The sequence below is a fragment of the Poecile atricapillus genome, chromosome 11 (genome assembly GCF_030490865.1).
Source record: "Poecile atricapillus isolate bPoeAtr1 chromosome 11, bPoeAtr1.hap1, whole genome shotgun sequence".
NCBI lineage: Eukaryota > Metazoa > Chordata > Aves > Passeriformes > Paridae > Poecile > Poecile atricapillus.
In genome coordinates, this window is record NC_081259.1 from 2,196,926 (window position 1) to 2,222,308 (window position 25,383).

General features: G+C 44.4%; 1 protein-coding gene across 3 annotated transcripts in view; it reads left to right on the forward strand.

The window, feature by feature from the left end:
- The window catches only part of MEGF11 (multiple EGF like domains 11), a 200,126-nt gene that overhangs the window by 82,766 nt on the left and 91,977 nt on the right, over nt 1-25,383 (forward strand). For all 3 annotated transcript variants that reach the window (XM_058846658.1, XM_058846659.1, XM_058846660.1), the window contains exons 3-6: nt 11,909-12,155; nt 14,053-14,173; nt 19,589-19,725; nt 24,921-25,133. In XM_058846658.1, the coding sequence (XP_058702641.1) occupies nt 11,909-12,155; nt 14,053-14,173; nt 19,589-19,725; nt 24,921-25,133 (718 nt within the window). The remainder of the gene's footprint in view (nt 1-11,908; nt 12,156-14,052; nt 14,174-19,588; nt 19,726-24,920; nt 25,134-25,383) is intronic.

A 25,383-nucleotide genomic window follows, 5' to 3' on the forward strand; every position in this document is an offset into this window, starting at 1 on the left:
ATGTTCAATCCTGCACCAGCCACATCCCACTGCAGTTTGCATCCCAGGAATGCTCTTTGTACCAACTTTCCACTTTTTAAACACTGCTGTTGATGAGAAATAGAAAAATACTTTATGAATTAATCTCTGTATACAGTAAAGAGTCATTTTTCATCTGTTTAATTCAGCACAGGATTATAAATGTAGTGAAAAAATATACTATAAGGTACTTATAGCATAAATTTACACTTTAGATCTTGGAGCTGTCCTATCTCAGTGCTATCACTTCCTTTCTGGGGAGTTTTGTAGTTTAATGGAATTTGACTGTCTCAGTTTCCCTTCTATGAAATGGTGATTAAATAATGTTTCCAGCTCATAGATGGACCCTGAGAATTGATCAGTGTTTGCTTGGGACTCTGGTGATGGAGGCAATTCTGTTAAATGTGCAAAGCCACATTTCCATAGCTACAGACCCTACGTGTTCTGATCTTATTGCACAGTTTAGAACCCAAATAGTTGCATATTGTCACTTTTTTTATTACACCAGAATACTTTGAATTTTATTTAGTAATGTACTCTGAATAATTAATCACTCAACTAATAATTATCCATTCCAAATAAAACAACTTGATTACTAAGCCTGATGAGGAAAATCCAGTCAGGAAAGAACCCTTTCAAAAACAACAACATTCTGCAGATATCCTTAATATTTAAAGAGTGAGCTATATTTAGTAAATTCTTCTGAAGCAGGGGGAGAAGAACGGATGCTAATTTCCTGTGTCATCAGATTTGTGCATGTGTGTCAGCAGCATTCCTAAATCACCACCTCCCAACAGTCACCATCCTCACAGGCATCAGGAGTATCCAGCATTTCCCTGGGGGGTTCCTGCTCTGGGCTCGTGCCTCCTGCTCATCGATTATTTAATATTTAGGGGGTTTGGTGTTGGCTCTGCTCAGATGTTCTGCAGGGAGCAGGGCACCTTTCTTAGCCAAGGAAACAGCCAAGTTGTGGAATCTGTCATTTTCCAGATGGCACTCACTTAACCCACGGAGGCCAGCCCTTATCAGAGATGATTACAGATGATGGCAAGAAGTTCCCTGGCTGCAAAGGGCACTGGGGTCAGCCTGAGGCTGCTGATGGCTCCGTGCAGCGTGGCCAGGGACAATTTAGGTGATGGTCTCATCAGTGAACCTCTTTTTCCCTGTGATTTTTTAAGGTTTATCTCTGCTGCCAGTAGGAGAACACAGAGATCTGAAGAGTCTGGCATTTAAAACCTTTAATGCACAGGTGCTGTGCTCTCTTCCAGCAAAATCCCGTTCTGCCATCCAGCCAGGAAGTCACATGTGTCTGTTTTGTTTTGCCTTGTCAGTGGGAGTTGTCACTAAAAAAGAGAGAAATTAAATTAATCCAGAGGTGAAGGTGTTGCACAATTCCTCAGACTGCAGCTGCACCTCTAGGAGCTGACACCCCGAGCCTGGAAGTGGAGCTGCTGTGTGGATTTTCCTGATTTCTGTGTGGCTGACCCATGGATAATGCAGCAGCACAAACAGGTTGTTTGTAAACAATGAGGGAAAAACATGTGGAGTGATGATTTAGTGTTTCTGCCTACCTGACACTTGATGGCTTAATGCAGGAATCCACAATGGGGAAACTGATCCAAAAGCACCGGCTTCCATATGGCTGGGATTTTGTCAAAACATTTCAGCTCAGTACACCCGTAACTGATTGTGAGCATGAACAGTTTTGATCAGCCTGTTTTTCAGAATGTAAAACAGTTTAAGAATTATCTGTTTTTAACATCATAACAAAAAAGTTTCACTTCCCAGTTTAGAGCAACTTCTGCTTTAGAAATTGGCATTAATTTACGCTTCTGTGAACAACATTGGAACATGTTGGGAAGTCAAAATAAAATATCAAGGTTTAGACATCCAATCTCAATAATTTATGAGACAAGACTTTCTCCTCCTGCCTGGCTCTCCAGAAGGAAACCCAAGCTCCACTGGTGGGCAGGGGAAGCTGTAGGGACCCAGGCAGAGGTGTGTGAATGTTCTGCTCAGCACTCAGGGCTGCTGCTTTACTTGCTGAGGCTGCTCTGCTCTCTCAGCATTTGCATCCTAAAGAAGTGGTGCAGGAGAACTGCAGCATTGGTGCAGTCTAAGGAGCTGCTCTAGGGACACTGGAGTTTTTGTGGCATTAACCTCTCCTGATGCTGGGCTCTGTGTCCTCTTGCCTTTCCCAGCACACCCAGGGACACACAGGCTTTGGCTCCTGGTATTTGTTTGTCTGCCTCATGATTATCTCTTTATTAAAAGCACATCCCACATCTCCGTGCCTAAGTGATGTGAAAAGAGAGTGTAATATTCTACTATTTCAGTATTTTTGCTTTTTTTTTTCCACCAGGAGTTTCAGACTTGCTATTTTCTGTTGGTAAATATCAGAAAGGCTTTGCAGGGACTGTGCTGAGTCTCACAATGTGTTTCAATGAGTGAACGTTCCAGTTTTTACTGGGTCACACAGGGCAAGACTTTTTTACAAAACTGTTTCTTTTTCTGTGCCTGAAAGGGACATTACTATTAATGGTTTATAAGAGAAAGACAGCAGTGTATTTAAGATATCTTGAAGACATTAGGTAACATTAAAGAGCCATGTGAAGGTTCAAGTATGCCCAGAAGAAAAGAGAACAGCAAGTAGCTGATGTGGATACCTGCACACAGCTTTTTGCAAGCCTTTGAACTGTTTTAGATATAAAAAATACCCCTTTTTCAAAGGCCATTGGGCTTTCTGCTGCTCTAATTCTCTCTGAATATCTGTAAGTAACAGAATTCACACTAGAAAAGGTAAGATTTTTCCTAGATTCAGTTGCTGGGGCAGAACATCCTTTAAGCTGATATTGTGTGGCTGAAGAGCAATGCACAGGTGACCCAGTGATAGGACAAGGGGGATGTTTTAAACTGAAAGAGGAGAGATATTGCTTAAATGGAAGGAATTCTGCCCTGGGAGGGTGACAAGGCCCTGGCACAGGGTGCCCAGAGCAGCTGGGGCTGTCCCTGGATCCCTGGGAGTGCCCAAGGCCAGGTTGGACAGGGCTTGTGGAAATCTGGATAATGGAAGTTTTTCCTGCCCATGGCAGGGGGTGGAACAAGTTCTTTAAAGTCCCTTCCAAACCATTCCAGGATTCTATGATTAGTCATTAGGGGGGAATTGTAGCAAAGAGAGTTAAGTGGTTCTTTTTACTTTCCAGCTACACTGTTGGAAATAAAAGCAAATACCACAATCCACAGTGTTTACTTCATGTTTCAATATCAATACAATAAAATAAATTGCTTATTGACCGTCTTAAAAATGACAGATGAGTCAGGGCTGCGAGTTCTGTTATGCATGAAGGATGGATGGATGGATACATGATGGATATGCTTATCCATCCCCTTGAAGGGGAAACTTTATGGTACAATTTGAAGCTGTGAAGTGGATACAGCATTTCTTCCATATCCATGTCTTAATTTTCCCCACTGCTCAGCCAGTCCTGATCAGCAAATCCAGATCTCAATTCTGCTCCCTTTGCTCAGCAGCAGCAAGAGAAGGGACACATCCCTGAGTGGGAAGGACAAGGAGAAGGAACATCTTCTTGTTGTAGTGAGAAGAAGCTTTTCTCCTTTAAGCACTGTTTTAACTGCAAATAAAGAGATATTGCCTATCTGGCAAAACATCAGCAGGGTGACCTTCGGCAGGGCCGGGTTTATGCGCTGTGAAAAACAAGGAGCTGAAAGCATCTCCAGAGCTTGGCCAAGCAGGGTTGGTCCTGCTCGATCCTCTGCAGTCACACAGGGTGGAAAGGTGACTCCAGGGCTTGGATCAGGTTGATTTCCACATGCTGGATTCCCCAGGTGAAGGATGAAGTTGTCCTGCCCAGCCACAGGAGCTGGGGGAGGATGTGACTGAAGGGCAGCCAGCGTGGGCAGCCTCCTGCAGCTCCCAGTGGCCCTGTGGGTCTGCTCCAAACTGCATCAAAGTCAGCAGGAATTACTGAACAGCTCCCACAACTGCCTTGGTTGTTTATTTAGATGATTTAGAGTAGGAAGAAGCCCGTGTGGGTTTTGCATGTGGCTCTTTCACACCAGGCACCGCCGTTGTGTCAACAGCTCCCAATCTCCGGGGACAGAGGCCTCTCTGAGCAGCTCTGCAGCCACCACCCCTGAGCACCTCCAACACTGATTTCCTGAAAGCTGCATTCCTCCCTCTCCCTGTCCTGCAGTGTTTTAGGCATATCCAGTGTATTTCTACACCTTCTTGCAGGCAAAACTGATTTTACTTCTATGCAGGGGCATTACCAGAAAGTTTCATTACCTAGTCAATGAAAACATCTAAAGTCCATTACAGATGTTGAGAGAGAGAATGTTTTACCCAGTTGGAAGACTGAATTTGGAAGTAAGTTACTTGCAGATATTATTATTACAAGCCTGTCCTAGACAATAATAATGAAGTATTGATGGAAGTTTTGCCAGAGCAAAGACTGCTGGGTTTCATACAGAGGAAAGATAGTATCTTCATTTAGTTTTATTAGACTCTTGATACTCTGCCCATGTATTTTTTAATTCACCACAGTAAAATTCTAATTAAAGAACAGACTTTGCCTCCCATTAATATGACACTAAAAAAAAACATTTTAAAGAATGCAGCATCTTCTCCACAAAAATTATAATGAGAAGACAAGCTGCCAGAGTTGTATAGAATGTTGTCGCTCCCTTATGAAGCGTTTCATGATTTTAAACTCCTTGTAAGATCCAGAGTGTCAGTAGAGTTAAAGGCTCATTAAACAGAGCAGTAATTTCTACAAAAAGAAATAGGAAATATTCTCAGGTTTTTTTAATGTTCTAATTTTCACTTCTTTTGAAGCGTCTGTCAAAATAGCTTGTAGTAGAAATTCTGTAAGCGCCACACTTCGATATCTGTCAGGAGTAGAAGTTGTTTCTTCTTTTTTGCTGCTTCCAAAATATATTGAGTTCATTACAGGATTTGATGAGGCTGACATCCAGACACTTAACTTTTCTTTGACTTGGAGAGATTTTGTTTCCATTTATCCAAAAGACAAACCTCCAGCTAGGTAACTGTTGTAAGCATTCCACAGAATACCATAGGAATGTTCTTTAAACAAGAATTACTTTGGAAAGGAAATGTTTCCTCAGAGGGTACTAAATAAACTGCAGGGTCTCTAAAGTGCTGAGCCTGAGTTAGGTACCACATGTTGGAGAGTCAGTGACTAATGAGATCATCATCCAAGATTAAATCAGGGCCCAAATCAGCCACATGTTCCATACCTGATTCAGAGCAGGAACTTCAGGGAGAATCAGCAAAATCTTTCTTGAAGGATGAAAATCTGTTCTCCTGTCCTTCAGAAAGGTAAAAAAAACCCCAAACCCTAAGCACAAAATGAGATTGATTGCCTCCTGTGAGTAATAATTTATTCATTTTGGGAAAATCAGCTGATGTTCCCTTCCCAACTTTCCATTTCTACCTGATAAAGACTGATCCATAAACCGGGAGGATGAGACTAAGTCCTGCCAGCCTCAGATTAACCCCAGGGGTTTTCCTTTTGGGTAGATACACAAATGCATATTTACATATGCAAAATACATTCTCTGGGCAGTCTTAGAGTTGTAAACACTGAGACTGGCATTTTCTTCATTATAATTGTGTGAGCTGTGACTGAAAGTCTGGCTTTGGAGATAAAAGGAATCCAAGTTTGGGAACCTTAAGGCTGCAAAGCTACAAGCTCAGAAGTCAGCAAGTACCAGGGCACTCTGTGCTCACATAATTAAAGAAAATATCATAATTCATAGGCTCAAGTACTGAATTACTGCTGTCCTTCCAACCTTTGATCTGACATTTTATTTTTGTGACACCAACTCCATAAGTCAAATGTCTTATTTACATGGGATGCTCCCTGTTTGATTTGGAGAAACAAACGAAAGCAAATGAAGAATTAGAAAAATCTCTTCAAGAGTGTCATCAGGCTGATGTTCAGGTGGTTCATGAGCAGTGTCAGAGCAAAGCCCTGACATGTGGGTGATGGTCTGAGAGCACAGAGCTGTCACCCTCCCCATGGGCCACTCACTGCACAGAGATTAAACAGCCAGTGGCACATGGCTGCTCCCAGGAAAAATTGGAAGAGGAGTCCTGCTAAGGCCCTGAAGTCTTTGATTTCAGATTGCTTTTAATACAATTGGAATTTTTGAAGCAGGCAGGTAATGAGTTATCCAGGGGTGGCACTGAGTGCCTGCAAATTGCATTTTTTATAGTTTGATTGAGTAGAGGTGAATTTTCAGTGGGGACACCTGAGCACACCCCTGGGTGTGGGACAGTGGAGTGGAAGGAGTCCCAGCTGGAGAAATCAGGGAATTACAGTGCTGGTCTCTAAGCATTTGGAAGAACATTTTTGAAGGGCACTTCAGAAAATGGGGGTTATTTTGAGTGTTATTAACATGTGTTAGACGTTCCAAGGGTGACCAGTCTTATGAGACAGAGGTTTTTTGGGTTAGAATCAAGCAGATCAGCAGGTGATTTGTCAGTGACCTGGCTCATGCCTTTAGCAGTGTGTTGGTGTCACTTGAGGGGCTCAGCGCTGCTCAGAGCCAGCACAAAGTGCTGGGAAGGGTCATTGTAGGGAATTCCCTCTTCATGGACCTTGTACCAAATATATTGCTTGGCTTCTGTTTGCAAAGGTGTTGAACTGTCCCAAAAGGACTCATGTTTGTGCAGGGAGCAGACACAGCTCAACACAGGGCTGTAATTCTCCTGCTGAATAAAGTACAGGGAATAAAACCCTCATTGATTATTTTAATTTTCCTTCATTCCATTCAGGTATGTTTTACCTTTTGCTGTTTCTTTGCCTGCTTTGCATTAGCTGGGTCAACCATCTGATTCCAAAACTGAATTAGACCAAAAAACAAATAAAAGCACCCAGAGTTAAGTCCATTTTCCACCTCAATTTGTATCCATAGAATCATTTTACAGCAGTACAGTTACATTAAGAGGAGACTCTAGTCCTAATTTCAAAGTAAATTCTAAAATAATCTCTCTTAAACCGTATCCTCTTACATTTAATAAGTTAATTTTATTTCCTGTTTGCATCTTTAAGGGCTTGTGTCTCATTTAAACATTACAAACAGAATTTGGAAATACTCCAGAATATTGATTATTGAATATGAACACATTCTGTGCTTTAGCAAATTTGTGAAAATCTTCTTTAAAGTGTGAATTAATTGAAGTTCCCCATCAACCCAATATGGTCCTGAGTCCTTGAGCCAAGGAAATCAGCCTGGGTTTTTTCCAGCTGTGCCTTGTGCAGGATGTTTGTGAACATCCCACTGACTGCAGACCTGCAATACTGAACTGGTCCCCGGCTACAAAAGAGCCAAGGGGACCATCAGGGAGGATGATGCTGATGAGAGCAGAATAAACTCAGACCTTGAGACCACAGTTATGGTGCTGTTGTGACAGAAGATGCTGTTTTCATATTAAGAGTGTGTTTGCAGTGATGGAAAAGCTCTGGAATAATGTTTCAACTCTGTCTCATTGGGATAAGTCACTCCATAAATTTCACCCCTTCCTTGGGAGTCCTTCTATTGATCTGTTACCTTTCCAAACCCCTGTGTTTGCTTCACTGTGGCTGACTTGTGCTGCTGCACTGGGTGTCTCTATGGGCCTGGAACACAGCAATTCCCTGATCATTCCTGCAGGGATAATCAGCCCCTGGGGAGCCAAGCAGCACTTCCCAGGCATCCTCAGTGTGTATTCACCAGGACACAACTGCTAACAGGATGCCATGCACCACCACAGCAGAAACATTTCTTCACTGCAGGAGTGGTTAAGCACTGGAACAGGCTCCCCAGGGAAGTGTTGGAGTCACCATCCCTGGAAGGGTTCAAAAACAAGCAGATGTGGCACTTCATGATATAGTTTAGTAGGCACAGGGTTGTTCAGCTGAAAGTTGGACTTGGAGGTCTTTTCCAGCCTTAAGGATTCTAGGATTTTATGATTCTGTTTGCAGAGCCTGCAGGAATTAGCCCTCACTTCAGGAAGGAATGGAGATTTCAGTGTGGGAGTGGGGTTGGCAAGAGGAGGAAAACCCTTGGTGCTGCTTTGAGCAGTCTCCATGGAGGGGAGAATCCCTCTCCTGCCACCAGAGCACACCAGAGTGACTGTGCTTAGGCACCCAGCCTCATCCCTTACAGAGCCACATTCATTTTTACTGGTGACAGTTCATCTCCAGCCATATTTCCAAAGGTGAAAAAGTGAGCAAGTTAGCACGTTTGCCAGGGAATGTACCTGAAATATGGCAGCTCCCGTCAATGCAGCATCTCCCTGGAGAACAGGGGCTGTTTCAGACTCATCCCTCATGGTATTGACATCCCCACATGCAGCTAAGGAAAGCATTTGTACCTCCCTGACATCACCTCTCTCAGGTTGCTTTCCTTATTGATGGTCTGGTTAAAGTCTCTGTATCATTTTGACATTTTTAATGGCATCTGCATTTACAGCGGAGCGCTCGTGTGAGCTTTAATCAGCTCTCTGTTCACACGATGTTGCTGTTATTATTTATCTCTATTACAGTAACACACTGAGGCAATCAACAAGAGCAGGATCAGACTGTGCTAGGCTGGGACTGAGGTTTAAAGTGGTCTCTCCTTGCCCATGGGAGAACTTGCTGATGATCCCAAAGTGCAGCAGGATCCCGTGGCTCTGCTCTCTGTCCCAAGACCTGCAGTCACTGTCACACACCAGCCAGGATTTGCCACACTGATGTATAGAGAAAAAAATACCTTTTGGTTGCTGAAGTCTTTTGTTTCTTCTGTTTTATAATTTTTACCAGGAGCTACTGGATCCCTGCTAAGATCCCTGCTCCCCTACTGGAGCCTGCTGAGCTCAGTGGAGTTAACTGTACAAATAAGTGCTTGGATTTTAGCTTATCATCCCTGTATGTACCTTGGTAAAGGTACAGAAGTGCCCACAGTGCAGATCTGGGAGTTATCACTGTATAATTATATAAATATCACATCATGTTCCAATGAACTGACTCCACAGTCATTGGAGTCATTGAAGTCCCTGCAATATGGGACTTAGAGGAAAAGGGAAAAAAAAACAACAGGAACTGATAAACTTTGAGCAGCAAAGATCTTATTTTCATGTGAGGTAAAATGAGGTGAGGATGAACTTTCATTATCCATATTTTACACTGACACATTGCTAACAAATTTCACTCAATTCCCTTTGGTGAGACTGGGAGGTGAAATTTGCCACAAGGAGAAAGCAAGCATATGACCAAATACTAATTGTAAATAAGTGTTCAAGCAGGATGGACTTACAGAAAAGGAGCTGTGTTTGGGGCAGGCACGGTACAGCTGAAACAAGATGCTCGAACTAATGATGGGAAATGATTTTCCCTTCCTACAAATTATTTTCTTTTTCCTTCACTTTCTTTCAAAGTGAAAAACACAAACCCAGCAGACAAATTGGATGCTTGGAGCACCCACCTGAGACATGAAAGAGCAAGGATAGAATCATATCTTCTAATGAATGTTATTTATTCATATTAGGAAAATTAATTGCAACTGGAGCTGTATCAGCTCAGAACAAGCCACAGTCTGCAGTCAGGGCTCTGATGTGAGGTGTGGGAAGGCAGGAATCAATCCCCAGAGCACTCAGGATGCAGCTTGATCCCTGAACTCCACTTTCCTGTGCTGAGGGACTTCAGCTGTCCTTGTGTGGCTCAGATTTGTGCCCTTTATGGAGATGCAGAACTGCATCCCTTGGTGTTCAAGTTGTGCAGAAAACAAATCAGTGTTTCTGGAATGGAAATTGCTGGGGAACTCCAGCAGCTCCAGCAGCTTTGCTCCCTGCCCCAGAAGGCTCACTCAGCCTTAGCAAGTGTCTATGTGAAATAAAGATAGATCATCTCTTCCCACAGATTCTCAGTAATAATTTAAGTCTTATAAAGAGTAAGATTTTGTTTTCTTGGCTCCCAGTGGTGTTAGAGAGGAGCTAGCATCCCTGTTTACAGCTGTGGGGGAAGTGAGGCAAAACAATAAACGATCTGGGGTGAGGCATGAGTGGGATCATGCACAGGGGTAGATGGTGTGCTGTGCTCCCTGCAGGACATGAAACCTCTGCACCTGCATCCTCTAACACCCTACAGATCTTTTGGAGACCTTGGAATTGTCTTCTGGAGGTTTATTTTGGCTTTTAACACTTGCTCAAGAAACACAAATTTGTAAACTGGTAATCAGCAGTGCAAATTAACTAAGAGCTGTTTTCTTTTTCTGCTGGGTGTCCTCACACTGATCAATGAGTATCCTCCTCCTCAAAATGAAGGATAATAAATAAAAATATTGCCAAAATTAATGGATAGAGGCAGTTTTCCAGTGTGGGTTTATAGCCAAGTACTGTGGAGGGAAAGGGCTATGCAATTTCTAGGACAAAAGCACCAGGCTTAAGAGAGCTTTACATTTACCTTGCTAATCCTGGAAACAGATCCAGGGCTGCAAAGCAGCGCGTGTCACCTGGGATTAGTTTCCATGTTTGCAAATAAAAGAGTTTGTGAAGACAGCCCTGTTGCTGGGATTCCACTCTCCTCTCCTGCCTGGCAGTGGGATTTACTCCACTCGCAGGAGGGTTGGTGGTGAAATTGAAAGCAGCTCTGAGCACAGCCAGCTGTACCTGGAAAGCGATCAGTAACTCTGTCCTTCCCAGAGCTCTGTTCTGGACAGGATGAGGGTTTTCTTCATCCTTTCCACAGCTATGGTGAAAGGCTGCTTAGTGTGGGTAGGGCTGCAGAAGAAATCCTTGTTTTCCTGCTGACTTTTTTGCTGAGGAAACCTTGACTTCAGGTGTTTGCTCGAGCTCTGTTGAGTGCAGGCGGCTCAAAGAGGTGTTGTACAGGTGCTGTTTCGATAGCAAATCAGGACAAACCGTTCCTGTAAGGCTGACTTCACTCTCCCATCCTCCACATGGTCTTCAAAAGAGAAGGGATCAGACTGGATTGTCACATGAAGGGTTCTCCCTGTGCCTTAATGCATTCCATAGGGAACCTCCTCTCCGGATCAGTGGCCAGGGGCTTTGGGGTCCTTCTGTGTTGCTGTTATTAGCACAGGAATTACCTGATATATTCACTCCATACCTTCATCCCTGAGCCTGGGCAGCCTCAGGACATCCTGTCTCCAGTGTTATTTTCTTTCCTTCCATCTATTTAGTCCAGACAACAAAAGTAAATAAATAAATAAGTAAATCAGAAAACAAGCAACACCAAGGAGAAAGCTTTCTTTAGATTATCTTGGATGTTATCTTATGGGAACATAACAAAGAAACAATATTTGATGACATTATTAAATCGACGGGATTTGCTTGGCAACACCACCTCCCATTAGCAGCACTGCAGGCAGGATGTGACCCTCTGCATCTAATTCCACTATAAATTCATTCCTTCCAGCAATCTAAAAGCACTAAGAAACAGGATATTAAAAGATTTAGGGCCTGATCCAATAAGGTGTTAAACAAGTCCTCAACTTTAGGTGTAACAGTGGTGCTGTTGTGTCCTTGCACCCTAAAGATGGGTCTGGGGGGGAGATGCTGAAGCTGGGTCTGGGGGGGAGATGCTGAAGCTGGATGTGGGGGGAGATGCTGAAGCTGGGTCTGGGGGGGAGATGCTGAAGCTGGATGTGGGGGGAGATGCTGAAGCTGGATGTGGGGGGAGATGCTGAAGCTGGGTCTGGGGGCGGATGCTGAAGCTGGGGCAGGGGGCGGATGCTGAACCCGGGTCGGGGGTGCAGTTTGGGAGCGGGGGCTCCTTTGGAAGGCTCCTGCCGAGGTGCACGCGGGGCTGTGGGGTGAGGCAGCCCCGTGTCCCCGCCCGGGTAACTCCGTGTGTGTCCGCAGGCTGCGACAGCGAGCACTGGGGTCCCCACTGCAGCAACCGGTGCCAGTGCCAGAACGAAGCGCTCTGTAACCCCATCACTGGAGCCTGCGTGTGCGCCGACGGCTTCCGCGGCTGGCGCTGCGAGGAGCTCTGCGAGCCGGGCACCTACGGCAAGGGCTGCCACTTCCAGTGCCAGTGTCACCACGGGGCCACCTGCGACCACCAGACCGGCGAGTGCCACTGCGCGCCCGGGTACACCGGAGTGTTGTAAGTGCAGCGGGAGCGCTCTGAGAATCCCCCGGACCCATTCGGGTCGGCCGCGTTTAACGCGAAGAAATTGGCTGGATTTACACCCTGTTGTACACTGGCGTCTGTAGAAAGCAGGGAACGGGATTTTAGAGAGAATGAATAAAGGGGATCTCTGTTCTTGCTGCCGGCTATACCTGTGTCCCTGAAGGGAGCCTTCAGGAGAGTTTGGGTGGAACAAAGGGTGGTGGCTTTAAACTGCCAAGGGCAGGGATAGATGGGATTTTGGAAAGGAATTGTTCCCTGGGAGGGTGCCAAGGCCCTGGCACAGGGTGCTCAGAGAAGCTGGGGCTGTCCCTGGATCCCTGGAAGTGCCCAAGGCCAGGTTGGATGGAACCTGGAGCACTCTGGGATAGGGGAAGGTGTCCCTGCCATGGCAGGGCTGGCTTCAAGGTCCCTTCCAACCCAAACCATTCTGGAGTCCTATGATTCCATGCTATTAAAATAAGCTTAAAAGTCATTTATATTTTCCAACTTGTGCAACAACTTTACCTGTTCCTAATATCAGAATGTGAATATAATCCAAATCACAGCGGAGTTTTGATAAGCAGTTGGACTCTCTCCTCATTAGCAGTCCAGTGCAGCATCAAATGGGACTTTTCCATCCCCAATTTATTTGACTTTCAATCTAACTGAGAAAGCATTGCTGTTAACTCTATCAGCTTAGTATCTAGGGGGTAAATTTTAAGCACAGAGAACAGGGATTTAGCGGTGTGACTCCTATTAACTTTAACGAGAATCATGTAGCTAAATCCCCATCCACCACACAGAAAGTTTACCAGTAGGATTCACAAAATCTGCATATTAATTTTAGGACAGCAAGCAATAGTTTCTTGTTTAAAATTGCCCACAGTGTAACATCAGTTCTCATTAGAGATCTTTCAGTAGTTTCAGAAGTAATTATGTTTTTCAGAATTATTTAAGGGGAAAAGAGAATTTAGTCACTGAATTTGGTTAGAAATCTATTGTAGGTGAGTTAATACTTTTGCAGTCTGTTATCATTTGTTGACCTGCATGAAGGGGAAGGTAAAAAATAACGACAGAGTTAACCCTCATAAATAAGTGATAGGCCTTGTGAATATTTTATTTAGTACCTGATTTCCTCCTAGACTTGTGACCTCAGTCGTGGAAGCACTCACTACTACGGACTCTGCTTACTCTTGGGGGTGCTCCCCTTGACATCAGTGTGTCAGTGCTCAGCAGGGCCAGCCCCTGGTGTTGTAAGAACGTCTTCATCAGAGGACAGTCACTTAGGGGGACAACATCCTGTAGCTTCAGAACCTCGATGCTGAAAACTCTGATGTGCAGATACAGGAGACACTGGGTTTTGCAGGGATTACCCTCACATTGCCCCCCACGAGTACTGAGAGAGACTCAATGAGCTTAAATAGCCTTTAAATGATGTTGAGTCCTTGCCAGTCCATTATACACTGCAAATGTTAACATTCAGTAGTGACTGGAGAAATTTCAAGCGTTTTAATCCCATCCTTTTATTCTGTTTGCAGCTTCTTTTATTGCCATGTCATATAATTCACATTGAAGGCTTCATCCTGCAACTCATATTTTCCTGGGCTATTTTAATGGTTATGGGTTATCCTGTTGAGACGGGTGGGATTTGGTACATGCATAAAGGTTACACACATGCATCAGCCTTACAGGGCTGGATCCATGGCACATAAACAACCCAGCAGAAATAAAAGGAATCTCAGCTAATTGGCAGTGCCAGCTGAGCCTTACTGAGGTCTCATCATTTGCATGAGCACTCCCATGATGACCTGTGTTGTGGGTTTTCCTGATTTACTGTTTCCTGTAAGTTCTTTGAAACGATCTCTTTGTTTTCTGTTCTCTCTCCCCTAAGCTGTGAGGAGCAGTGTCCCCCCGGCAGCCACGGAGCCCAGTGCGAGCTGCGCTGCCCCTGCCAGAACGGGGGAGTTTGTCACCACATCACTGGGGAGTGCTCCTGTCCTGCTGGATGGATGGTGGGTACTGCTCATCCTCACTCACTCAGGGCTTGGAACTGCATGTTCATTGTTCACTGTCTCAGCCAGGCTCTAACAATTCCCAAACTGGCAATTTGCTGGGTGTGCACAGCAGCTCCACAGACAGGCCACCAGTTTGGGATCTGCCACCTTCCCTGGAAGTGTTCCAAAAACACGTGGGTGTGCTGCTTGGGGACAGGGGTTAGTGCTGGGCTTGGCAGTGCAGGGGGAATGGTTGGACTTGATCATCTGGGAGGGCTTTTCCAGCCTCGGTGGTTCTGTGATTCTCTGGCTGGTAGGTGCCAGCACAGAGTTTAGAAACAGCAGCATGACACGAGACAAGAGAGCTGTCTGTGACTTCCAGTTACTTGGAATATTCCCTGCAGCCTTAGGCAGTGCCCTCACACAGGACAGAAAGCTCAAAGCCCAGCATTGTCAGAGGCACAAAGTGCCCTGTTTCCCTTCAGAGGAGAGGGAGAATCCAGGGGGAATCTGTGGCTCAGGCAGGCAGCAGAGCTGAGCCCAGGGCACAGAGGCTGCTTCAGTGTGGTGCCCTTGCTCAGGCACTGCTGCCATTGATTGCAGAGATTTGCTTGTGTCAGGGCTTGTACTGCAGAGAGACAGCTGCCCTAACCTTTCATCCTTTGTGTCAGGAAAGCAAGGCCAAGCATTTTCAAAGTCCTCAACTTTATCAATAATGTAATAATGAACTCTCTTGGGGCGTGCCAAGTCTCACAGGCCTTCATCCCATTTAGCTGTACTAAACTTCCTGGCATTTTTCCTGTATCTGACAATTAGTCTCTTGGCAAAGTTGCTGGATTTTAAAGCATGCAAGTACTCTGAATTTTCATTTTTGCATGGAAGGCCCTGCAGATCATCCCACAACTTTGACTTCTGATGAGGACCCTCTACCTGTTCTAACATACAAAAGCTGAGAGAGGGGTTTATGTTTCTTTCCATTTGTACCTCAACTGTTTTGAGTTCAAAAGCACCAGCTGTGAGTGGGAGAACATTGCTGTCCATAAAATTTGGTGGAAAATACCTCAAACTGGAGAGCTGGCATCTCTCTAACAGCACCCATCATGGCAAGGGTGTCATGAGGTTATTCCATTTCAAATGACAAAGACAAAACTTGTCTGAAGTATGAATATGGCCCCTTGCCCTCACCTGGCAATCAGTGGTGGCAAAGAAAAGGTTCTTTCCTTGAGCACTGGAGCATTAGGAAAGAAATTCACATATTTTTGAGGGTCTATCTGTCCATTCTGGCACTACCCCCTAAGAAGTGATCAATAAAGTGATTCACATAAAAATATTACTTTTTCCATCTCTCCTGCATGCCAAGATTTCTCAGGATCTGAGTTGTTCTGCTGTATTCTTCCTTACTTGTATTTTATCAGGAGTTTTATCTTCTTTTTCAAAGTTAAAACATCACTAAACAATCAAGAATATCAGAATAGAACAGGAATTGTCTTTTAGGATGCAGCACAGACCCTAAGAGGAACCAGAGCACTGCACAGCAGCTGTGGTTGTATTCTGGCCCAGTCCTACCCAATTCCTTACAGCCTGGAGTGTTGCAGCGGCCTCAGGGAGGCAAAGAGTTAACATTGTTCCACCCCAAACCCCTTGTGAAGGGCGGCCCAGGAGTTCTGATTGGGTTTGAGTCCCTGGGGGGTTCTCCCTTGCTGTGTTTCTAATGGTCCCTGACCCTGAACTCCACCCTCAAAGGTGTAAACCCTCGGGGGTTCTGTCCCTCAAAAACCCCTGCTGTGCCTCTGTTCGGGGCTCTCTGTTCTGGACCTGAGTTTGTTCTCATGCTGAATAAATGGTTTCATGAACGGGAGCCCGTCTCGTTGGTGTTTCATGCTGGTCCCCAGAACCCTGCTGCTTCCCTGGACAAGATCCTGAGGTTGCAGGCTGCAACACTGGAGTTCCTTTTATGCATTTTTAGGAGCCCAGAGAGACTTTTCTGAAAACTGTGTTGTTGGCTGCTCTGTCCCTGGAGGAACCCTAGAGTTAACAATTGATGTTTGAAACAAGCATAACTGAAAATTGAAGAGAGAGATCAAGTATTCTGCAGAAAGAAACTGAAATTATAAGTAAAAGCACTCAGCTTGTAAATGTTGAGATTTTAAGTATAAAGGGTCTCTCCAGGGTTTTAATGAAAAGCTGGTAATTCAGTGTACAGAGAGGGATAAAAAGTATGTTTTCATGCTATATTTTTAACTCTTGGTGGTTGGAATGGTTTGGGAAGTGAGACATGAGGGGGCTGTAAACGAGCAGGCGAGATGGGATTGCTAGACAGCATTCATTTTATTTCACACCACGGATTTCTGTGACACCAGGAATTTTACTTGCTGATTTTGAGGCTTAAGACTGCACATATATATTGAATATACCATAATTTTGGAAGGAGAGAATTCTCCCTAGATTTATACAGGTGCAAATCCACTTGGACTTTATTGCTGCTGGATGAGCTGCAACTTTTATCAGTTCCTAGGTTGGCTTATTAAGAGGAGCTCAGCTCCCTCAGGGTTTGGTGGGATGGGGAAGGGGAGGCAGTGACTTTACAAAGAGGAAATTCTGGGGTTCTGAGGTTCTTCCATGGATCTGCCATCTTCAAAGCCTGGTTCTTTTATGACTTGTAATTTCTTTCCTCCCACCAGCGCTGAATCTCCCAGCAGCACGAGTTCCATGGATGGTGTCCTATGGGATTTTGCTGCCCCATGGGTTCTTCACCAGGAGGATGGTGGCCAATGGCCTCTATTGTTGAACAGTCAACAGAACGTGGCTTCCATCCCATAATGTTGGGCTTTTTCCACTTCTGTGCTTTTGTGGCTGTGGAGTTTAGTGGGTGGCTGCTTTAGGGCCTCATTAACAATTTACAGGTTTAATTCTATACATCTTTCTCATTTGCAATATTAAATTCTCCAAGCGCTCTCAGGAAGTGGGGAGAGAAGTTAATTTAGCATTTACAACGCTTCTCAGAAGCCCTTTGAAGGACTGGATCTCTGTGCTCAGGAAAGCAGCAATATTTCCTGATGTGACAGAACATTTGTCACCAGCAACGCCCCCGGTTTGGCCCCAGACCCCCTTCCCAAGGCATCGTGGTGCCGTGGTAGCACTGCACATTCTGCTCATCACTTCTCTCTTATTGATTCTGGGCATTCATTTGAAGCATCATTTGTATTTTTGTCTATTTTTCTTTCTGTTGTGGATTTTAAACGTGGGGGTGTCTGAGAAAACGGAGCAGAAAACAAATCTTTTCTGTCCTACAAAATACAGCAAACAATGTCAAAAGCAGAAGCTGATGAGATCAGGGCCTTAAAAAAGGTGCTGATGGGGTGAACTTTGCTGATTAGATGTATAAGCAGCAGGAAATGTTGGTCTGACATTTGATCCTCTAGAGAGGGATGTTTTGAATTCCCTTAGTACATATTAATGCAAAAAGTACAGCTAAAGATTTTCTTGGCTCTGGGGGGATGCATCCCAGAGTATTGCTTTCTCATCATTTGTTGATAGAAATCCTGTTCCTTTTGAGACATGAAGGGAGAAAGTATTTATTATCAAGATAAATGGACACTTAGGTTTTCAGATATATAGTGTTGTGTATTACTCAAGTCCAGAGACACCAGTTTTTAACACTGTAATCTGAAAGTTCTTGAACTGAGGCCAACCTGTCTGTTTTACAGCCAAGGAGCCACATAGCCCTGCTTGGGAAAGGCTCAAAGTACCTATTTTATGGTGACATTGAAGAGCAGCCTCTTCACTTTGGGCTGTATCAACAGCTAAACTTCCCAAGCCCTGAGGAGTGAAAGCAGCCATTATATTGCTGGTTTATATTTTGAATAAGTTGTGTCTGATATGTACTTTGTTCAAAACCCAGAGCCCCCAGGGCTTGGTTAGGGAAACAGAGAAATTAAACCCAAATAATCCTGTGGCCAGACACTCTTTCTGTCTCATGCTGGGCACTGTGGTGGCACTGGCAGCAGCACCACTTGCTGCAGATGCCAAACATTTTCCATTATAGGACCACAACTTCAGATCCCAGCACTGCCAAACTTGTTTTGGCTGAAGTTCCTCAGCTGGATGCCAGCCTCAGGCTTTATATTTGCTCACAGGGAGAAAAACATTCATACAACTTCTAAGAAAGTCTGGGGAGATCCTTGTAAGGCCTTGATACTTGGCAGGGACATTATGGGATACCTGGGGGGAAACCACCTGAGTCTGGCAGGTAAATTCTCCAAAGCCCCACCCAAGGGTGAGCATTCCCTGCCTTGGGAACAGCTGGAGCAGGGATTACCTGGGAGCCACTTTACTTGTGGGCAGTGCCAGGGGGCACAGCAGGGACAGGCTGGCTTTGCTTCACTCCCAGGGCTGGTTCAGCAGGGAGAGGAACGGAGGAAACATCTCAGAGATGAGCATTTGGGTCTGGATGGAGGAGAGGATTAAAAGGGAGGCTGCAACAGGGATTTGGAATAGACTGGAATAAAGAGGCAGGAAAGGAGAGGGCTGGGAGCATAAAATGGGATATGGAGTTGAGGCAGTCAGGGACTGAGATGTGGCTCCAAGATTGGTGATAAGGAGCTGGGAGGATGCTGGATGCTGCATCCTGTCATTGTTTAGGGGTCAGGCAGATATTCCACTGCAAAATTTCTTCTTCTGGCCAGAAGGCTGCTGCAGTGCTGATCTGGGGACTCACATTGCTTCTGTGCCATCACTGGGGGCTTTCTGCAGCTAATCCTCATTCTCATCCTGCCCCTCCATGGCTGTCCCAAAGCTCTGGCAGATCCATTCTGTGCTGCTTTGAGAGATGGATGTGGGGCTGGAGGGAGCAGAGGGAGCAGAGTGAAGGGTGTGAAGGGCACTAGAGGAATCTCCAGCTGCTGTGTTGGGTTGGATGAATGAGACTGGCTGAATGGGAGAATGATCACAGACCATCAAAACCAGCACAGCTACACCCTCCCAGTGCAACCTTCCCAACAATCCCTTCCTTCCCAAACCTCTGTGCAGCGTGTGGCCAACAGCTTTTCAGACTCTCCATTTCACAGAAACCCCAGGAGCACACAAACAGCTCTGTAAACTTCCCTGCTTGTCTTTAACTTCTCCCCCATCTCCGTGTGGCTGTTCAAAGGGCAGGGCAAGCCCAGCTGCAGCCTGTGGGGGAAATCCAAGGAAGAGAGTTATCCATGAGTGTACAGTGGAGAGAAAAATCCCTTCTGGAGTCAGGCCAGGCAGGCATTTACTGTGGTAGCAGAGTTTTCAGACTCTCTTTAGCACATCTTATGCAGATAAAATATTGCTGCTACACTTACATCTAGTTTTAGCAAGAAGGACAATAAAATTGCGAGCTGCATAGAGAAATTTATTGCATTATGAATGTTGACTGAAATATTGCTCTTTCTGCAACCTTACCAGGGGCTGGTGTGTGCACAGCCGTGTCCTCCTGGAACCTTTGGAATTAACTGCAGCCAGGACTGTCCATGCCACAACGGAGGACACTGTGACCCCGTGACAGGAAAATGCCTGTGTACAGCTGGCTATATAGGAGACAGGTAAAAATCAACCCCCAAAGCCTTTCATTTTAACCACAGACTGTCAATATTTATATCCCTTCTAGGACAATCTTCCTCTCTGAAAAACGGTGTTATGTTTCTATTGCTCCAATTAGGTTCATCCTTCTGAAGCACTTCAAGCAATATAAATGTGGCAATGTTATTACTTTTTATTGGCAATGCTCTCCATTTACAGGGGTTTTTAATATAACTTTTAAAATTTAATGGATTAAATTTAATTTAGATATTTACAGTGATAAATTTAATAGAGAGCATTACATGTTTACAAGATATGTAAATGAACTATCTTTATACAAATTAATATCCTCAAGAGTAAGCAATGCAGCAGTTTAATGTCTCCTTCATTCCTCTGTGCTGCTGTAGCACCGATCCATCTCAGCCACCAGCAAAAGGTGATAAATCCTCAAAATTTATAAACGAGAGCCTTCACCCATGAATCGATCAGAGCAGATGATAATATTGTTTTACCAAGGTGTCATGGATTCAGCAAAATGACTACACAGCAAAGTCAATGAGGGATTGCAGCACGTGCTGCCTTAGCCTCCAGCTAATCCTGGCTAACAAAGGTTGGGAAGTGCAGTTAAAACACTTTGCATGGGGCCTGTGGCACCAGGGTTTGCAGAGCTGTGCAGCTCACCAGTGGATGTTGTGCTAAAGCACTTTCTCCTCTATGTTCCTTTTTTTATTAGCTCTACACTGACATATGCTACAATTATATTTTTATGCAACAAAGCTCATTGGAATTTTTGCTCTCTGCCTTCACTGAATAATCAGCAGGTCGTTGTAGCACAAACATCCAACCCTCAGCCCTGTGGGAGGGTCAGAAGGCTGCTCCTTTCCATTACACATGGAGCTCCCCTGTTTCCATTTTATGGACAGTTATAATTGGAGGGGGCTCTGGAGTTTATGTCAGGATTTGCATGGGGTTGAATATGGAGAAAATACTAATTATTTCCAAGTAATTTAGAGGAGAAGACATCAGTCTGCCTCTCTTCCCCATTCTCCATCTGGAGACTGTTTCCAGACATGTGGTACCATATAATTCCTGTTTCTCTTTCTCTCTTTGTGAACACTTTTCTGCTAAAGGAGACAACTGTGCAGCCTGGGCCTTTATAGTGGTGACCACACTGGAATCCTGAGCTGTTCCCAGTGCTGGCCATGCTGGGGAAGGCTGACAGAGCCTCTCTTGCTCTCTCATTTGCTTGTTGCACACCCTGATGGATTCCTGGCTGCAGGTGAATCAATCCAATCAAGTGTTGGAGCTGCTGGGAGCTCCCAGGCAGCAGCCTGCATCCCTGCTGGGGATGAGGGAAGGGGATGGGAAGAGGATTTTCCTGCTGATTACCCTTGGAGAGGGGCTGGAGAAGGCAACTCAGGGAGAGACTGGGCAGAGGAGGCACCTTAGGGAAGACATGGCAGGAGCTCCCAGGGCTTGTCCTTGAGCAAAAGGAGTGTGGACTCAGGAGATCTGTACCTGCAGAAAGGTGAAAGAGATTTGGACTCCAAAGAAAGATGTAACTTGGAAGGGAGACAGTAAAAAAATAAGGCAGAATCAGTTGGGAGAAGTAGAAAAGAAGTGAGGGAGGGTCACATCTGGACCTGCATCCAAGCAAAACCTTGGGAATAGCTCACCTTCCCCATCCCAGAGCAGGGAAGTGAAAGACACTGAGGGGAGAGGCAGGAGAGCAGAAATTCCAGTGTGTGAAAGGATGAATGAGAACAGATTGAAAAGGTAAACAGGCAGTTAGGAAAGCTCTGCTGCAGCAGGGTAAAACTGGATTAGCCTAGAAATTCCCACCTTTCCAACAGGTTCCTGGAAGGTTAAACACATTCATCTCTCAGCCTTTAATCCCCCTTCCACAGGGGAAGGGAAACCTCAGGCCTGTTGTATCCAGCTGCAGTTCTGCTTGGGCTGGGCAGCCCTGGTTTGTACTGGCTGTACTGGTTTGTACTGGCTGTACTGGTTTGTACTGGCTGTACTGGTTTGTCCTGAGCATACACCTGCTCTCACCTGCCTGGGGACACACTGATTTCAGTGAGGGAAGAGGTCTTTAAAGCCTGAATGGCTTTCCTTGGTTTTGTGTTCACACCACAGGGACAATGGGACAGACCAGGCAGCTCCAGTTTAGCTCAGTTTGTTTTGCCCTCTGCATCTCCTGCAGCTGTTGCAGCATCACAGCAAAAAGGAGAGCAGGAGAATCTGCTGCACAACAAAACACTGCTTGCTTTAACGTTTTACAAGGCATTGAAAAAGATCTTCTTAATAATGACAGATACTCTGAATAACAGCAATAAAGACATAAATACATTTTACCTACTATCATCTTAAAATTGTCAATAAGTACTCTGTAATGCTACAGTTCATCATCAGTGCAGAAGATAATAATACAGAGTTAGATAAATATCTGTGGAGATGAAATGGTCATAAAGGTCTGTGTGAGTGTAATTGCCACACTTTTGTTCCCTACCTGTTTTCCAAGAGTGGCACTGCACTAAATCTCTAGGAAATTGGCAGCACTGTTAATAACTGCAGGATGCTTTGTGCTCCCTGAAATGACTGGATCTGTCATGGAAATATGTGTTTTACAAACTGGAAAGGAATAATAGCAGAGGCACAGTTAGAAACTGAGAATTGAGTGTTTCAGAATTCAGTGGCTCACAGGAGAAGTGAACATGCTGGTTTAGCTTTGTTTTCCATATTGCCCTTAAATCGAAAGATTGAATCTTAACAGAATAAATCTCACATTTATTAGAACTGTATGGGCAGATTTACTCTCCTGTTGTTGTGTTTGTACTTGTATCTCTTATCTCCAGGTCAGTGCGTTTTGGATGGCTTTTCATATTTGTCTGTGCTACATAAACGTGATCACTGTTTCAAAACAAAGAGAACAGCCTAAAAAACTTAGCAGCATTATTCCTTAAAAAAAGAAAATTGTGGGGAAAAATGTAGGAGCGTCTACTAAGTTCATCTGTTAAGCAGGCTGTCTTCTGTTTAATATTTTGTGAAATTGCTTCCATTAATTCTACAGGTGACAGCCATATTATCCTATCCCAACCCAAATAATTATGGTACATATTAAAGTTCAGTGGATATTGTAATACGAATCTCCCCAGATAGGCAGAAAGCAATGTAAATTAAACAAGAAACATAACTAGGGCTTAGCAGCTCATTTTGTAATTTAATTGAACAATGTATCTGGTTGTTAATGGTGCTATGGACACATTAGATTGATATGTTGCAAAGGAAAGATGTTTAAGTAGAAAGCTAATTCCTGCTGTGATTATTCTCATGTTCCAGAGGAGTCATTATTAGTATTCTTTGTATAAAATTCATTAGCGGTAGCTGCTTGATCTCCAAATAAATAAGTTGGTTAAATTGTTAGTAGAAAAAGGCTAATTATGTAAATGGATTAGGTCGTCAATATTTCATTTCCAGATGCTTTTCTCCCTGCTAGGTAATGCTTCATCTCCTATAAATACAGAATGATACAGTGCACTATTGACTAAGAATTCACCCCGTGGAGCTCAGAGCTCTCCTGCTCACTCAGGGTCTGTGCAGCAGTGGGACATGAGGAGCTTCATTGTTCCTTCGTGCATTTCATTTGCTGGGAGTGTTCCAGCCCCACTGTTCCCATTCTTTTCTGGCTCTTTCCTTTGCAGCTGAACCCCCTGAGAGCAGCAGGGCTCTCTCTCTCTCTGGTGCCTCTCCAGACTCGTTCCCTCTTTGTCCCAAACTCCTCTCACTTTGGGTCTCGTATGAACTCCTCACTTTGGATTTGCAACCAGCAATGCCTTTGGTGCCTGCTGGAATTAAACACCAGCCAGGCCCTTTGCTGTGTTCATTTATTTTTAGTGAAACGTGATAATCTGAAGCCGCAAAAGTAATGCCCTTCTTATATACTGCTTGTGTTCATTGCAGTTTTGCCTGGCTTGCATCACACATTAATCTTTTATTACTGATCATTATATTAACTCTCACCTGCCAGCTGTGAAATGACCTGCAGAAAGACATTTAACAATTGCCTCCATCCACTGAGTTTACAGTATACACTTTAATCAATGCTCAAGCTTAAATTAATGCTGATAGGCAATTTCCAATGCCTGGCAACCATGTGATAAGGGAATTGGGCTTTTCTGGGCTTCTTTTTTCTGTTTTTATTAACTGAAAAGGCCTATCTGTATTTCACGGTGGATCATGTAAACTGTGGTACTGACTCCTTGCAGAATTTTGAAACCACTGAATTATGTCAAGCACACAATCAGTTGCTTTCTTCAGGACCTTAGCCGAGCTTTTCCACATAGGAAATAATCTGAACTCTTAAATTGGTTGTATAGGACAAGGAAACAGACTTTTTGGCAGATCTCGGAACGTATCCAAGTAGGGAGATATTTTTAACAGTGCATGGAAGGTGCAATTTAAAGCAATCTGTGTAAAATGTTTGCAGGTTCCAATTTTATGTGCATCAAATATTAAAAATGTTGGCAATTTTTAAGAAGATTCTCCACTAAGGAGCATGAAAGTGATTTTTATTGAGATTTTATACTACTGAGCTACCCTGGAGTAGAAGAAGAAAAGCAAATTTAAGCTTCTAGTTACTCAGAACACACACAAAACACAAAGGGGTTTTTTCTCTCCTTGTTGGTATAAAACTGGTGCAATGGCAGCCAAGAGGGTGAGTAAAACTAGAACATTGCTGGAGAATGTTTTGCTCAATATTGCTAAATACACTTTCCCTTTTAACCTTCCTCATCACTGGGAGGTCCACATGCTCTCAAGGGAGGTGCACAGTCCTCCTGTGATAAAGAGAAGTCAAACAGGTGAGGGGTTTTATAATAAAATATTTTATTGCCTATCAGTTTCTTACAATTGATGAACACAATTGTCAAGGTCCAGGAAAGAAGACTGCATTTTGTGAATGAAGGTGATGTGAACTAATTCAAATTTAGCAGGGTATAATTGGGCATGGATGAATGCAGTTTCTCTTAGCAGCAATTTGCATGCCCAAGATATCCCATCGCTCCGGTGATACCATCAGTTCAATATGTTGCTTAAATAAATGAGGGGTGATTGCTCTGGTTTGTATTTAATTCATTAACTAAAAGGTTCCAGTGTAAAAGCAATGTCCTGCTGAGGTTGTGGCTGTGACTGGATGCCATGTCCCATCCCATGGCAGGTGTCAGGAGGAGTGTCCCATCGGCACCTACGGCTTCCAGTGCACACAAACCTGCGACTGCCAGAACGGGGCCAAGTGCTACCACGTCAATGGAGCCTGCATCTGTGACCCTGGCTTCAAAGGCATCCACTGCCAGGAAAGAATGTGTCCTGAAGGGTTTTATGGCCTCAAATGCAACAAGAGATGCCCTTGCAATATTACCAACACCCTCAGGTATGTACATCATGTAATATTCTTGTGCAGGGACTGGTCCCATAAAAGCACTGGGGAAATATTCACCTAACTACACCAACTGTCCTTTTCTCTGTAGATTTAAGAACAAACACAGAGAGTTTCTCTGGTTTGCAAAATTTTGATTTAAATGACCTCAGGTTGGGAACCATAAGCCTCAGTCCAGCCAGATACTAAGCATGTATCTGTTAACAGTTCTGGTAACATCTGGAAGAGCCTGACATACAGCTTT